Raw genomic sequence first — 16,990 nt, 5'->3', positions numbered from 1 at the left:
TCTTCAGTAATTCAATTGCTTGACAAATAATAACAAACTCCATTTTATCTATTGGGCCCCCATCTTGAGGGTGCATTTGTCATGGTCCGTGCATAGTGGCCCATACTTAATGCGTGTACTGCTCATTCAAGTTGTTCATACGGATAATTTTTTTTTTGGATAAATCAATCAGTTTTATATCCAAAAGAGCAGTAAACTGCTCAAAATACAGAAAGTTCTTACATAAAAATATCAATACTTACAACACTATACAACAGAACATAAACATCAATGTTCGATACCCCATTGATTATAAAGAGTATTATTGACATAATCATTTTTATTTATTTCTCTACCCTTAAGTTGAATAGCAATAGAGTCTTTAATAGCAAGGAGTAAGGCATTAACATTTCTTGAGCGTCCTTGGTAAATTCTCTTATTTCTCTCCTCCCAAATAATGTAAGTAAAAGTAGTCCAAGCTAGCTTCATAATAGTAGTGAGCGGTGATTTTCCTTTCCATGAAGCACAAGCCCATGAAATGTGAGCATTCCATGAACAAGTTCCTCTGCAAATGCCATTAAGATGCAGAACAGAGTTCCAAACAGATTTTGCCACAGAACAATGTAGAAACAAGTGGTCTCTAGTTTCCGTCTATTCATTACAAAGCACACAAATACCGTCAATGTTTAACCCCATTCGAATTAACCTATTTTTGGTTGGTAATCTGTCAAGGAAAGCCATCCAAGTAATAATACTATACTTAGGAACATGAAGAGGAAACCAAAATAGTTTATGCCAAGTAACCTTATCGTCTTTGTTACGGATGTGATGCCATATGTCCTTGATTGATTGAGTTCCAGAAGCAAAATTGGAGGCAGCCTGATTCCTCATACTTAGCAGTTTAAGAAAGCTCCAACTTATATTGATCCTAGCCTCCATAGTCCAAAAATCAGAGTTCTTATTTGGACTTCCTATTTGATCCGTTTTCAACCTAAAGCATATACAGGAGCTAAGATGCTTGAAAGTGGATATAAAAGTGCAATCGTAAGGTGATTTGTTTGTTGCACAAAAACAAGTTCCGAAAAAAAAATAGTAAAAAATTTAAGTAAAATAAAAATAATTGAATTGAATAAAAGGAAAATAAAATGAAATAAAAAATTATTTACTTCTCGATATAAAACCGAATGAACATAATCGTAAGGCTTATTTACACGATTTTCTTAAGACAAATTTTATCTCTTCATTGAGTGACTTACCCACAATTGTGCAGGTGCATCCCCAAATTTGGACTAATTTGGTTTATACGCATAAATACTTTTTAAGCTTGTATCCTTATTTTCTATTTTTCTTCAACACAATTTACTAGTAGTTTACTTTAAGCATTAATTTATCATTCACTATTTAATCATTTTGAGCATATGATATATCGTTGTAAAAATTTTATAGAATAAAATATAAAACCATAATTTTATGATTCGTATCTTCATTTTTACCCGTTAAAAATATGCCTCAAAGTTTTAAAAAAATATCTATTTTCCAACATTGTTTACATGAGAAACTTTCATACGAAGGATGCTACGATATAACCTTATGATGGAAACACAGTCTTGGCATGTAACAAATGAAGTCTCTGGATCTTCAGAGGTTCGTGCATAGCGTGGCGTACATGATATTTTTAAGGCCACGACCATGAAAAGTACTCGAGTTTGTCACGAGGGATCCATCATCCATATACAGCTAGCCAACCATATTTTCAGAGATTTGCAGAGGATTTGGTTTAAACAAGACCGACACTGCTCCACTCCTGACATGTCAGTGATGCATTGTGAGCTATCATATTAAGACACTAAAATACTATAGGACTTCGTTGTTTGCAAACTACACTTTGAAGACACGTCCCCTCCCTGGTGTAAGGGACTCAAACAATCTGGAAAGACCAAATAAAAAAAATATAGAACTGCAAAAATGAAAGGTGGGGCTTTTCAGTTTTCATTCTCTTTTACTGTATAATTTCAAATGGATTTTATAAAATAAATAAATAAATAAAGAGGTATCTTATGTCGAAAGGCACCATATGGAACCTTCTAACATGTCTGCTTCATGGCCGACCCATCCAGCTGCCAAAGATTCATCTCCTTTTGATGTGTTTAATGGAATTTTATATCCCTTGTGGATTTCATTCTTCCGAGTTGTGACAGGACCTGGCGTGCTTTTTTGGCTCTTCGATTGTTTGACTTGCAAAAGCCAAAAACATTGAAAATGGAATCTTTTAATGGTGAAATAGAGTGGAGTTCTGTAGATCCCGTGTTAGGTTCGAGTTATTTACATATAATGCAGTCCTTTATAGCATCATTTACATAAAATATCGACAGAAAGACAATTTCTATTGTTAAAAGTTTGAGATAATTATACAAGAGGGAGTGAGAAGTTCTCTGGACAAAATTTATATACCATTTATATAAAATGGAATCGCTAGAATTTGAAGAAATATTTCGAGATATATCAAGACTCAGGGTTTTATAGACAATAGTTGAGTCTAAGTTCAGAATTTATTTCTTCTTCTGATAACGATGATCCATGTAAAACCATGCATGGTGAAAACAAGCAAATTTGCAGAAGCAAGTGGTCCTCAAACCAACAAGCTTTGAACTTTTACTATAATCTCTGCTCATATCATTCAGTGCTCATTTTTTGGTGCACCGATGAAAGAAACCGAATGGTTTTTTTATACATGAATGATTAAAATAATACACTCTCGCTTTCACCTTATCTTATTTATTTTCACTTTTTGGTTCCGTTGGAATAGAGATGTTCCCTTCCCTCACCTTTGGACCATAACAGCTCAACACCGAAAGCAAACCAAGAGTGGTGCATTTGTTGTTAACTTAACTGGATTATTCGACATTCAATTTGCGCCCCCCAACTTTTTTTTTTTGGTTATATCTTGGCACCTTTCCCTTTTTTAATTTGGTTCAACGCCAAACAGTGTTAGTTATGGGGGTGATTAATGATTTTTATGGTTTTGGGATGAAGACTTTGATGATGACTTGTGTTGGAAAGTAGAAGGATTTGAGGCAAAAAGCTTTCGATAGTCATCAACTTAAGAGCATGCATTGTCTGATATACTCTTATCAACCCATCCTTCACCAGCATTTCTTTCTTTTTTCATTTTCAAATCTAATCCAAGCTTACATCAGGCAACGCTATATCCTTCAACCATTTCAACAAACAGCTGGAATAATTAGACAAATGATTTCTCTCTAAAATTAAGAAAATGTTCTTCTTTTCATTATTGAATCTTTAATTTCATCTTAAATTATCTTCTCTTTTCTTATATATACATAAAAAATAATATATATTAAAACAAATTATATTTAGCGATTTATTTGGGTGTTAAATGGAGGAATGTCAATGGATTAGTTGGTATCAATTAATAGTTAACTATTTATTTAAAAATACAAGGATTTTACTACAAAAAGACGTAAAATTCCTTTTTTTTTGGGGATTTTGACCAAAATACTTATCTATCATAATATATGCTATAATTAATAGTGTCCACTTACCAGCTTTATTTTTTTTAACTTTTTAACTTCAATAATCATAATTTGCTTTCCCCTCATTTCAAAATAAAAATCGTATAAATGAACAATTTTTTTAAAAAAATTATACATGTCCCTTTTAAAATATATTATATACACACCAATACAAAGAACAGTCTTATAAATTTAAATATTCCTATTTTCCCTTTATTTCTGGATAAAATGCAGCAACTTTACAACAAAAAGAGAGAAAAGAGGTTAAAAAATAATTTCATGGTGGGGACTCAAAAACCACAATTAAAAGGAGCAAGCTTTTCCAGGCAAGCAGGCGTGTATGTGCCTCTACTTTCATCATCATAAAAGCTTTAAAAATATACAACAAAATTAATTATTTTTTTTAAAAGCTACTTTTCTTTTTTAAAAAAAATTCAAGTCAGCTCTTAGTCTTATCAGTTTCACTTATATATATATATATATATATATATATATATATATATATATATATACATGCAAGTAATCATCTTTTGCAAACCCAGAACTGAAATTTCTTCATTTTTTTTTCATTTTTGTTCTTGCAAAATCTGTCTCCAAGTTAAATGGACGAATCTCGGCGAATGTGCATGGGAATGTCAACTACCCAATCTCTTCCTCGACGAAATTCTATGGAAAATTCCATTTTTTCAATGAACCGTGTCACCATGGAGATGCATGATCACAATCTCGATGTAGATGACTTCTCTGACGTCTTCGGCGGCCCACCACGGAGTGTTCTTTGCCGGAAGTTGTCCGGCGACTTCACCCGGTCGACATCCTTTTACGAAGAGGTTTTCCACCCACCGGAGTTCATTGCATCTCGTTCAATGAAGGACGGCAGGAGTCTACCCCCGTTTAAGATTCCGGCGAGAGAGGAAGGGTTCTACAGTGACATTTTTGGGTCGGTTGATGATCATTTGCGGTGGAGGGAGAGGTCAAGGTCGAATTCGAAGGCGAAGTCAAACTCATCGTCGGTGCTGAGTTCCGAGGAGCTGAGCCCTCTCCGGCCGGTGGTAGGAGATGATGTTGGTTTGTCGTCTTTTGCTTCAAAGCTCAGGTAGTCTAATAAGTTTTTATTTTTATTTTTTATATTTGTTAAATTACGTTAAAGGATAGTGAAGAAGATTTGAAAAATCGTTTGTATTTGGAGGTGCAGGCCAATTAATGTTCCATGCAGATGGAACTCAACAACAATGGTGGCAGATGAGGAAGCTGCAAGGCAACAAGGGATGCCGGCATTTCCAAGCAGCCGTTCTTTCTATAACAAAAATCTTTACGTGGAAAACGAATACGAAAACTTGATGAGAAGCTCATCAAATAATCATGGATTCAGTCGTCGTGCAACTTCCCCAGAAATTATAAGCTTGGAACTCCATTCTTTTCGAAGTGTCAAATTATCAGCCGATGATTTTGAGTTCAATTCTCCTTCTTCCCCTGCCTCTTCACTTTGTCATGAACCAGTCAGAGCGCCTGGTGATTCATTGCATCAAGAAGAAGAAGATGAAGTTATGAGTTCCTATTTCATTGAGATCAATTCTGATCTTAGAGAGAGTAGTGGTGAAGCAGTTTCGATCGATGAAGCGATTGCTTGGGCGAAGGAAAGATACAATACTCGAACTACTTCTGAGAAAACCCAGTCAACTGAAACCGAAGGTGGGTTTGTGAATTATATTTTAGTTTTTAACTGAAATATTTATGATGAAAGCTCACTTAGATGGATAAAATAATAAAATTTCTGTATGTGATTTGCAGGAAGGTCTACTTCACATGAATCATTTGACCTTCAAATGGATGGCCATGGAACAATGCAATCTCCAAAGGTAAATTAGTAGCCTTTTCCTCTGTTTATCGTCTTCAGAAGCAAAATTTCATTGTTACAGATATAAAAAAGGTTTGCTAATATGTTTTCCTTTTTGACTTCTTAATTTGCAGGAAGATGAAGAAAAGAAATCGAAAGCAAAAGGAGAAAAAGAGATATCAGAAGAACATGTAAGCTAGAGCCATTGTAGCTTATTTCTGTGGATTAGTATGACCAAGATTTGATCAACATGTACTTTTTCCTTCTACGAAACTGCAGATTAAAATGGATATTATGGATGATGAAGTAAAGCTTTGGTCATCCGGGAATGAAAATAACATGCAATTTCTCCTTTCAACACTTCATCAAGTAAGATACTAATCTTTCCCAAGTTTCAAGGATTCCATTGATTTGCAGGCGAGATACCAACTTTATTTTTTCATTGGTTGAAAATGAATTCAGATTCTATGGCCAAGTAGTGGTTGGAACATGATCCCATTAACAAGTCTTAACGAAAGCTCACAAGTGAAAAAAGCTTATCAGAAAGCTAGGCTATGTCTTCACCCAGACAAATTGCAACAAAGAGGTGCAACCCTTTCACAAAAATATGTTGCAGAGAAGGCCTTCACCGTCCTCCAGGTAACACCAATAAATTTTCCCAAAGAACAGTACAAAATCATTGTAAACTTTAACCTGAATTCAAGTGTTAACTTGATGTTACATGACTCTAGGATGCATGGGCTGCTTTCATCTCCCAAGATGTCTTCTTCAACTAGTCCAAAACTCCGGGGATCTCGTAACCTTTCTGGGAAACTTGATACAAACAAAGAGTCCCTGGATTGAGAAGATTGAGGGGTCTGTTTAAAGGCCTGTTATGGTTAGAACTGAAATTATATATATGTACATGCAAGAATTTTGTATGTTTGTTTGATGCCTACATTCTACCTTTCTAATTCATCCACCACGATATAATAACCATAAAATCAATTCAAGTTCTATTTGAAAGAAAATAATTTGAAGAATTATACAAGATTTCATCCTATTCCTATGGTTCTCTATTTCTTCTGACCGGGAAACCCTTCTAAGAGCAACCCTGAGAACAGGGTTTTGACCATAATGACTCAGTTGACAAATTTGCAAGGAAAAAAATCTGAGAATGTTCTTTGATATTCCCTTCCTGACTCAGTTTAATCATGGCTGACTGCAGATATTTTTTTACTGTTTTTATTCTGCTAGAACAGGTTTTATGTTTATGTGTTTGAACCTATTTAAATCTGAACTATTATGCTACTCTGCTCACCCATTATGGACAGCGTTTCAATCAAAATCCAGAAACAAGTTGGCAGACGACGACGAAAATCAATGACCTAATTGTACTCGTCAATTACATAGAAAATGGATCTATCCGGATACATACATACAGTAAATGAGGACCCTCACAAATGTGAATGAATTATGATGATGATGATTATTATTATTATTACAAAAGCCAAGTTTCATCTTCAGTTCTAGGAGAGTGAAAACAAGTGGTAAAGACAAGAGAACAGGATTTTTCCTGGGAGTCTCAAAAATCCTAGAAAGTTAGAAACTACCCTAGACATATCGGGGTGTCGAACTCTGATAGAAACACAGAATAATGTTATTACATGTCAAAGCCATTGATTTCCTTATACTATCTTCGTGCCTTTCTCAGGAGGATCTCTCTTGAACTTGTTCTAGTAAGATGATCCAAAATCCAATTCATACTAGGATTACAAGGAGAAAGATGCATGATTTAAAGGGGGGATGAAACCATTACTTTTACCAAGTGACTTGCTTACCGATTATCAGTGGCAGATCTAAACTTTGAAGGATGAACACACATGTATTAGTAACACAAAATTTTTATACATGTGAGCATAGTAAACAAAATAAGTAGATAATCGAAGAAAATTCAAATTTTAAAAGACACTAAATTTGTCATAAATCTGCCACCACCGGTTATTGCATTTGTCTTTACACTACATGTTTGACCATCGAGGTTGCAGGTGACTTTTATGCATAGAATGCATACGATACAGGGTGCTTTCTACCCAGACTTCGGTAATCCTCATGAATAAGAAAATAGTGAATTAGTAGTGAAAATGAGGGGTTAGTGTAAGAGTATTAAGCAGATAAAAAGGTACATGTAACCTTCATTTCCAATTTTAGAAGCTCTCCATCCAAATGCCTCATCAAAACATGCTTGTCATGATCATGTATAAATTCATATATAGCAACCAAGTAAATTTTAGTGGAAGATTTTCACAATCTTTTTTGGACAAATAAAAATAAAATTATGTATTCATCTAAAGAGAAGCAATATAATTCTTACTACAAAAAATAACCATATCTGCACAAATATTACATCCAATTCTATATCAAACCCCTATGTGCATCATAATTAAAAACAATATTTAGAAATGATTAGAAATAATTTTAATTTTAAATTATCAATTTTTTTTAAAATGATAAATCAGTAAAACTATTAATTTCCAATAAATTGAATTTTTAATGGATTATCAAACAGTACTGAGTAGACATACCTTTTTATTTTTTTTATAAATTTATATAAAATTATTAAAAATAAAATTAATTTCACCTTAAAAAATATTTTATACTTTTTTAAAAAAAATAATACCGTTTCTATTTCTTTAATTCCATGCATGAAATTTATAATGAATATCGAAACTTAACATTTAAAATTTTAAAAGTATTTATTAAAAATAATTAAACTAAAATAAAACTATTAAATTCAACACAAAAATTTGTGTTAGAAGTGAGAATATAAAAAACTATATTAAAAATTTAGAGGGAACTAGATTATAAAATTTTAAGAAATATGAAATTAAATTATTTATATAAAATACATAACAAATACCTAATATATAAAATAATTTAAATTTTCCGGTCTGCCGGTCCATCCCTGATTAAATTCACAACCTTTTAAATTCAGGCAATGGACTTGAACCAGATCAGAACTTAGGAGCATTAAGTCAAACCCTCTTCTTTCCCCTGCGTCTAAAACCGTTGTTCTGAGATACACAGTTTAGGGTTTGTGTGTGTGTGTGTTTTTAAATCGATTCAGAAAAGAAAAGAATGATGGAAGTGAAGAAAAAAAGTACCCCGATTCTTCCATGGATGCGAAGCCCAATTGACGTGAGTCAGTTTGAAGATTGCCCTCTCAATCTTGTCCCTTGTCTTGACCCCAGGTTAGAAGTTATTTCCTTTTTTTCATCGTTTTTAAGTTTTGACTTTCATTACACAAATTGTCTTGGATGTCGAGTTATTTTCGAAGATTAACGAGTTTTATTACCAAAATTTCTTGCAAGTTAGGTTGGAGGTGGCTCTAGAGAAAATGGGATTCTCTTCACTCTTCCCAGTGCAAGTTGCAGTTTGGCAAGAGACAATAGGGCCTGGTTCTTTCGAGCGAGATCTCTGCATAAATTCACCGACAGGAAGTGGAAAGACTTTAGCTTACGCTTTGCCCATTGTGCAAAAGTTGTCGAGTCGTTCTGTTAAATGTCTACGGGCTTTGGTAGTATTACCTACACGTGACTTGGCGTTGCAGGTGAATTTCCTATGCTTATATAACGATTCCCATTTTGCTTGTTCCGTCTCTCTGCCTCGAGCAACCGTGAGAGGTAAGTAACAGTACATAGCTGCAGGTGAATTGTGATTGTTGAACTGTTTGTAAAGAACTAAAATTCCCTTTCAGATTTTTTTTTACAATGGCATGAACTATCAGTTATGCTTTTTCTTTGGTCATTTGGATCCTCCTTTTCGGAAGGTACTCTGTCTAGGATTAACATGTCGGGTTTTACATCGTTTCTTCAGGTTAAGGAAGTTTTTGCAGCCATTGCACCTGCAGTAGGTTTATCTGTTGGTTTAGCAGTGGGTCAGTCTTCGATTGCTGATGAAATAGCGCAGCTTATAAAGAGACCTAAGCTTGAGGCAGGAATGTGTTATGACCCAGAAGATGTGACATTCGAACTGCAAAGTTCAGTGGATATTTTGGTGGCAACCCCAGGCAGGCTTATGGACCATATCAACTCCACAAAGGGATTTACACTTGAGCATCTCTGTTACCTTGTAAGTAGTGGACTACTTGTATGCAGTGTAAAATATTACCGGACTATGACTCAATTTCAATTGGTATTTTTAGAATGTTTGTTACTTAACATTGTCCATGGGATGTAATACAAAACATTTTACCGGTGACCTGACTGATACTTGACAGTTTCACTGCAAGGTTTTGCTAGAGGTGGTATGAAATTAATACTGAAATGGATTTAAGTGATTAGGTCTTTATACGTGTTTCAGTTATGCTACAAACACATGGGACTCTTTCTTCACTGATATAAACCATGCCTTTGATAGCTGCAAATATTTTTCTTTTATTTTTTTGAAGAACCTGTAAAATTTGTATCCTACAGATGCACATGGACTTCATTAATTTTATGCGTGACTCCTAATTGTGGGAGTCATTTTTATCTGGTAATACAATGGCTTCTGCTTATAAGGGGAAAGGAGACTATCTAATAAGACTTTAGTTTTGAGTCAATTGCTTTTGTGGTTAATAAATGCTGATGGCTAAATTATTTCAGGTAGTTGATGAAACAGATCGGCTGCTCAGAGAATCATACCAATCTTGGCTGCCAACTGTACTCCAGTTGACACAATCTAATGATGAAAGCCTCTTTCCTCTTGATAATTCGTTTATTTCGTCTACCTTTGGTTCCTTAAAAACCATAAGGAGATTGTAAGTTCTATGTTCAGTGTCATTTCTTAATAATCAATGATGTTTTCTGTTTAGCAATGAATTTTTTTCTATAAGATGTGCATTAGACACATTGACGTGCATTTATATACTGCCATACCTATATATATATATATATATATATATATATATATATATATACGGGAACTAGCTTTCCCGCTGGGTTGAATGTTTGAAAGATAGTTTGATGGGATTAGGCATGTTTTTATTAGCCTTAAAAAATCTCTTCTTTTCGAAGAGCAGTTTACCAACTTTCTCTGAAAAATGTAGGACTGAGAAAAAGAAGAAGAAGAAATATTACAACCAGCATGTTCTGGAATAAACACTTTACAACCCTTTACCTTTTACTTTAATTATACGGTTTCTGAAAAATATTTGGTAAAATTGTGTAAAGTGGTCTTGTCCTGCATATCTATAAATGTTTGAAACCACCTCCATTGGTGTCTTTGGAACTGTTATTGTTGAAAATAGTAAATAAGTTCCTTGACCAAATTATTGAAAGTGTATCATCCTTGGAATAATTATATGTTCAAAATATTTCTCGAGATATTTGATATGGTTTGAAGGAGCATAGAATCTTTTTTTATATATAATTATCCCCATCAGTCATAATTTTATTACATATCTGCTGCAGCGGTGTCGAAAGGGGGTTCAAGGGTAAATCTCACCCTAGGCTTGTGAAGATGGTTTTATCTGCCACCTTAACCCAAGATCCAAGCAAGCTTGCTCAGCTTAATCTCCATCACCCTTTGCTGATAACAACAGGGAAAAGACGTTACCAGCTCCCGGAAAAATTGGAATCATACAAACTTGTATGCTTCAGTAACTCTTCTTGTGAATATATGCATTTTGGTTGTTGTGATTCTATTAATGTTTTCATGAGCTCAAACATTCACAAATTCCTTCCTGTTTTTCATACTTAATTATAATATAGGGTTTTAGGTTACTTTCAGGAATTATTTTCCTTTGGCTAAAGCTTGCTTAAAGTTCTTCATCGGTTGTGAAATTTCAAGTTTTAGCTATTCATGTACAATCCTTTTCCTGCTTTGAATTCTGAAATATTTTCAAATCAAGATGTCTTGTTCGCATAAGTTATAAATATATCGCATTTACTTGTAAGGAAATTTTCAGTTGAATCAATAACATCAAATACTGGTGCAAATTTTGGAGGTTTCAAGTTTAGTTTCTATTGCAGGTGCTTTCTTTATCATTATGGTGATACTAAAGTTCTATGTATTTTCTACAGATATGTGAATCCAACCTGAGGCCACTGTATTTGGTTGCTCTTCTACAAGAACTAGGACAAGAGAAATGCATTGTTTTCACCTCATCCACTGAGTCGACTCATCGTCTTTGTACATTACTGAATCTTTTTGGTGATTTAAGTATAAAAATAAAGGAGTATTCAGGCCTTCAGCGTCAGTCTCTAAGAAGGTAATGCCTGGATTATTTTCAACCATTTTATTTTATAATGACAGTCTTTCACTATGTTTTGATGATGTCTGTGAGGTGATTGTAAATATTCTCTCAATTACTTCTAATGAAATTAAACTGTGCTGCAGCAAGACATTGAAATCATTTCGAGAAGGAAAGGTGCAAGTACTTGTATGTTCTGATGCAATGACTCGGGGAATGGATGTTGAAGGGGTGAGAAATGTCATTAATTATGATATGCCTGCATATATAAAGACCTATATTCATCGAGCTGGTCGGACTGCTAGAGCAGGTCAAGCTGGGCGTTGCTTCACATTGCTACATAAACATGAGGTAAGTGATTTTTTTCATTATTTCTAACCGCTGATATTATATGTCTTCGAGGACGTGGATAAGACCTCTTGTAGCTTTGTTTCGATAGTTTCTGGGTAAAGTACACAAATAGTCACTAAACTATGTTGAAATGATCTTTTTGTTCACTGTTTTGGAAGTTACAAAAGGGTCATTCAACTTCCAAAATGGTTACAAAATGGTCATTAAACTTTATCAAATTATTATAGAATGGTTCTTAAACTTATCGAACTGTTATAAAATGGTTCTAAAACTTATTGCTATTTGATAACGTGCAGTGACCACATTGTAACAATTTGATAAGTTTAATCACCATTTTGTAACTTCTAAAAGTTCAGTGATAAAAAATATCATTTCAACATTCTTTAGTAACTATGTGTACTTTACCCTTTGTTCTTTTGTCCCTATTCAGTAAGACAAATGTTTGAACAATTTGAAACATGTAAACAGAGAATTATTGGTTTCTTCTGGTAAAATTTGAGATGTGAAGTGATATTTTCTTTTACTTGTTTCAGGTGAAACGTTTCAAGAAGATGTTGCTGAAAGCAGACAATGACTCAGTTCCTCATTACACGGTTCCTTCCAGTTCTATTGAGTCACTGCATGATGCTTATAACTCCGGTAATTTATTGGCCCTTTTATTCTTCCACGGCTGTAACATCTTTGGACTTGTCCCACTGATTTACATTCCTCTTCTTTTAAATGCTTCGACACATTAATCCTTTTCTTTTTGGTTCGGGTAGCTGGGTGGTTAAATTGGGGGGAGGGGGATATTTAGGGCCACCTTTTTGGAGGTTAAGTATGGTTTAATGATGCACTTATTATGCACATTAGAGAATTAGAAAGAGGGTTCTTCTCTGGTCTTAACTGAAGTTTTCATTGCTATTAATGCATCAGCCCTGGGAAAACTGAAAGAGACTGTTGAATCAGAAGCATCTCGTAAGAGAAAAACTGGTTTTAAGTTTTCAAAATTGAGCAAGGCGAAGGCAACGTACCATCAGAAGCGGTGATCTATTATAGAACAGTGCAAAAACTTCTTGTTACAAAATTCGTTTTTGTGGATGGAGATGGGCATTCCTTGTCATGAAGACAAAATGTTATGTTCTCATAATCGGGCATCTTAATGACCACTTTTGCTTATAACCTTGTACTCGGCACTAATTACATTTTTAAAGATCCTAATATGGCATCCGAAAGTCGTGTGACCTCTCATACCCTAGGTGCCGAAAACCAGAAATATTATATACAGATCGGGATTTTGGTGCTGATGAATGGAATATCTTGAGAGCTCATTGATGTTCCCAGTGCTGACAAAATTAGGTCATGTTACAGTTATATGGAATATCTTTATACCGAATTGTATTCAAGTTGGTTTCACAGATACATTTTATGTTGTTATGATAGTTGATTTCGCCTGAGAACATGCTTAAATAGTGAAAACTAAAATGTTTATTGTTTAATATATTAGCTGGGTTAGATTATAATTCTTTATTTTATTGTTGTTGGGTTAATAATTATTGATGGGAATCAATAGATTGTAACGGATATTAATAATTCGCTTCTTTTGATTTGGGTAATTGTTCGGTGGTCAACTAGTCAAATGGAGAAATTGGTGATAGGGGAAAGAAAAAACTCTGACCTTTTATTGTTCTTGTGAGAATTTATATACTGATCTCTTGTGTCGATGTAGATCTACTTATCAATCTACAATAAAATTTCATGTTTATTGTCTTGCATCAAAATTAAATACCTTTCACCACCCGTAATCAAATTGAATTTCTCGGAGGAGGATAAAGGGTTTTATTAGTTTATATTCTTTTGGTAATAACTCCAAAACATTAATCAATATGAAATTTTAAGTATAAATTTTAATGAATATACACATTTTTGTCAAACAACAATGTTTAATTCATACCTTTCTTCAAATATTGATTACTAATCGAGGTGCGGTAGAGACCTTTGATTTGAACAGGAAAGTTTTTCAAAAAATTTGTCCGACCGCCATTGTCAAATCAATATACTGTCAAACTTCGGATAAACCAGTTCTGCCTTCTTTGGCTATCTCCACAGGGAAAGGGAAGCAATTTTGGAGCTTTTGATCAATGGAGAAACAATCAACTGACAGATGGCACAAAACTGGTTGGTGCCGGTTGAGCTCAGGAAGTGAAAATTTGGAAGCTATCAATCTCAACAAAATACATATCTGCAAAAATCATCTCATTTTCCATTCAAAATTTGACATATAAAGGATAAAACGATCCCCATCCTTGTATTGCTAGCATGTAATATCATGATACTTTTGCAAATTTATATCAACCGTTAGTGGCGGCACTAGGAGTTAAAAAATTCATTTAGAATCATCGACTACGATCAATCTCTCAATCTATTCCTAACGATGTTAGTATAAATCTTACCTTATGGCTTCACTTTGCGCTCATCTGAAACCAGTGTGCTTCATATTGTAACATCATTGTTCCTTGTTGGGGTTTTCATGTTTTAGCCTTTTCCTTCTTCTTCAGCTCGTTAGAGATGGCGAATTCACGTATTCCGAGGTTCATTATGGAGGTTGCTCCACCACAGTTCATAACTGTGATGAGGCATAAAACAAGAAAGATGATGGACGCTATCACCGAAGAGGATAGAGATGGTACTAGCTACAATGACTCACTTTCTGCTTCTTCCAAGAGCTCAGCGGCAACTAATTCTGTCCCTATGGGTGCAATGGCTGCTGCTGCTGGTTCTTCGCCTCCTGCTACTATTGTGACTGCCAACTCAAAGTATTTTGTGTCCAGTATCGATAATTAGAACGATTTTCTTTTGGTGAACTGAAGATGCAAGTACTCGGTAGTATAACCAATGTTATGATATTGATAAGTTGAGTATGATTGTTTGCATCGATGCTGTAAAGAGTTGGAAATTTTCGTATGAATAAAAACATTGGTTGATAATTAGAATTAATGCTTTGTCGTTTTATTATCTTGAAATCGTGGAGGCTCAGATATTATGTATGAATAAGCTTGAAGAGGCACCATGCCATCAGCACAAAATGAAATCCTAGTCCTTTAGCTTTAATGTTCATACATGACATCCCAGCTGAACTGTTACAGGCACCGCTGTTCATGTCGTTTCTTGCTTACAATTACAATTTGAGAGGAAGGAAAAGGGTTACACAGCAACAACTCTTGATACTACAACCACCCTAGCCAAGGTGTCAACAAACAACAACTCGTCAATACGTACAAGTAGTCTTGATGTTGTTCACAGGAAGAATTTCAATAAGCAAGAGGCACCAATCTACAGTTTCCTTATCATAGGCCGAATTTTCATGGTACTGTTCGGAATGCATAACTTTAATGATTTGTTTGGTAGGAGTATCATTTTCTGGTGTTAATCGATAGATATGTAGGTCCTACCTAGTGGAGCCGTTTGTTCCATTGGCTGCCAGTGTGTTTTTGTTGTGAATGTTTGCCCATGTTTCATTCTCGATGGGATTTGCTAATTTCAGTGTGTACTGTATGGCAGGTGTTTATTTTAGTGTCTGCAGTTTCCATCTTACAGCCAACCGGAGCTTTTGTACGCGAGCGGTGGGGTTGAAGTGCAGCGCTAGGACTTTTGTGTGTGGGCAGGTATGCAAGTCGTAGAAGGGTGATTTTGATGTTTGAGTTTTCGAATTCTGGTTTTCAAGCTGGTAGAAGCTGGCAGTCGTGGTCTGTGTTCACGCTGGCGATGTTTGTAAACCGGCCTGTGCATATTGATTTTGCTTGTGAGTATTACTGTTCCGTTTGACATGGGTGTCGGGTACTATTTTTCCTCTATCTAGGGTAGGGTTAGAGGTTTTTTTTAACGAGGCCTCAACCCTTTTACTGTTTTTAATGGTTGTTCCGCTTTAACAACATACAGAACGACCCTTTTCAATAATAATATCATTTTCTCTTTTAGTATTTTCTTAGCATATTTTAGTACACTCATTTAAATTTAGGACAATTGTTTTGGTGATTTCTTTTTGACAATGTAAAATTATAACCAGAGTTCTTGTGATAAATTTCGATTGTCGGTGGACATCTTTTTGCAAATAACTTTAATCAACTATCATATGTCTTTAATTAACAATGAATTTAAACCGCACATAATACAGTAGATTAAAATCATTTAAAGAAATAACTACATTGTTTATGTATCAAATGATAATTTCATACATAACGGTGAAAAAAAAATATTTCAAATATTTCACAACCGTAATTTTATCAATGTCACATATCCTTTTTCAATATAATTAAAATACACATGACAATTATATAATCATGTTTATAAAATATTGTTTGTATATGAAACAATAATCCTAAAATAAATATGAGAACATTAAATCAAATGAGCAAAGATGTTTAACTGTTTTTTAGGGATTAATGTTGAAATATGACATTTTTCCTTGTATAAACCTATACAAGATGTTATAAATACACTTATATATGCTGGAAATGGTTATTTTCCAGTTACGTAATAATTTAAGGAAACCGCCAAACACTCCAATATCCTTCGATGGCTTCATTTACCAAATAAGGAACATAAATAAAATTTTTGCTTCATTTATCAGATTCTTCTTATTCTAACGCAATTAAGTTGCTCTAATTTTAGAAACTATCACCAATTCTATTTTCCATCAACCTGAAACATTACAACTGTCCTCATACATTTCAAGACGTACGTTACCTGGGTTTAACACTAAACATAGATTAGTCTAACATTGTTAGTTTTTACTAAACACAGATTAACTCCTAATGTAAACTTTATATAACACCAAGCTTTTCACAAATGATCCTCCCCAGGAATTCTCGAGCTTCCTAATCACCTTCGTTTTCTTCCTAAAGCTTATTGTTGTTTGCAGGGAATGGGGAAGCACATCAGATACACACAAACATGGGGTGAGGTGGCACCTCCCCTTCTGATATCTCACCATAGATCCTCGAGTTGTCCGCAATTGGAGACAATCGTAGAAGAGGAAGAATGCGATGGAATACGAGTGCCGAAGAGGATCTACGTTCTTCTTCCTATATTGCTTTC

The 16,990-nt window shown here is 34.4% G+C and overlaps 2 protein-coding genes across 3 annotated transcripts; both read left to right on the top strand.

Moving 5' to 3' along the window:
* Positions 1-4,020: 4,020 nt before the first annotated feature.
* Positions 4,021-6,336, top strand: LOC120196390. 2 transcript variants are annotated; one of them, XM_039198203.1, is made up of 7 exons: positions 4,021-4,608; positions 4,702-5,204; positions 5,304-5,371; positions 5,484-5,540; positions 5,629-5,718; positions 5,812-5,988; positions 6,081-6,336. In XM_039198203.1, exons 1-7 carry the CDS (start codon positions 4,115-4,117, stop codon positions 6,123-6,125), a joined length of 1,434 nt encoding a protein of 477 aa, XP_039054134.1. In that variant the 5' UTR covers positions 4,021-4,114; the 3' UTR covers positions 6,126-6,336. The 2 variants fall into 2 exon arrangements, with proteins under 2 accessions (XP_039054134.1, XP_039054135.1); XM_039198204.1 differs by having other exon boundaries at positions 4,036-4,608; positions 4,708-5,204.
* Positions 6,337-8,357: 2,021 nt separating this feature from the next.
* LOC120196389 (DEAD-box ATP-dependent RNA helicase 1-like) lies at positions 8,358-13,022 on the top strand. The gene is made up of 9 exons (XM_039198201.1): positions 8,358-8,579; positions 8,704-8,938; positions 9,205-9,459; positions 9,975-10,129; positions 10,782-10,959; positions 11,394-11,581; positions 11,710-11,914; positions 12,448-12,553; positions 12,830-13,022. Exons 1-9 carry the CDS (start codon positions 8,467-8,469, stop codon positions 12,940-12,942), a joined length of 1,548 nt encoding a protein of 515 aa, XP_039054132.1. The 5' UTR covers positions 8,358-8,466; the 3' UTR covers positions 12,943-13,022.
* Positions 13,023-16,990: the final 3,968 nt, after the last annotated feature.

This window comes from Hibiscus syriacus, unplaced genomic scaffold (assembly GCF_006381635.1).
Source record: "Hibiscus syriacus cultivar Baekdansim isolate YM2019G1 unplaced genomic scaffold, ASM638163v2 tig00117032_pilon, whole genome shotgun sequence".
Lineage (NCBI taxonomy): Eukaryota > Viridiplantae > Streptophyta > Magnoliopsida > Malvales > Malvaceae > Hibiscus > Hibiscus syriacus.
This window is presented reverse-complemented; position numbering and strand designations above follow the sequence as displayed.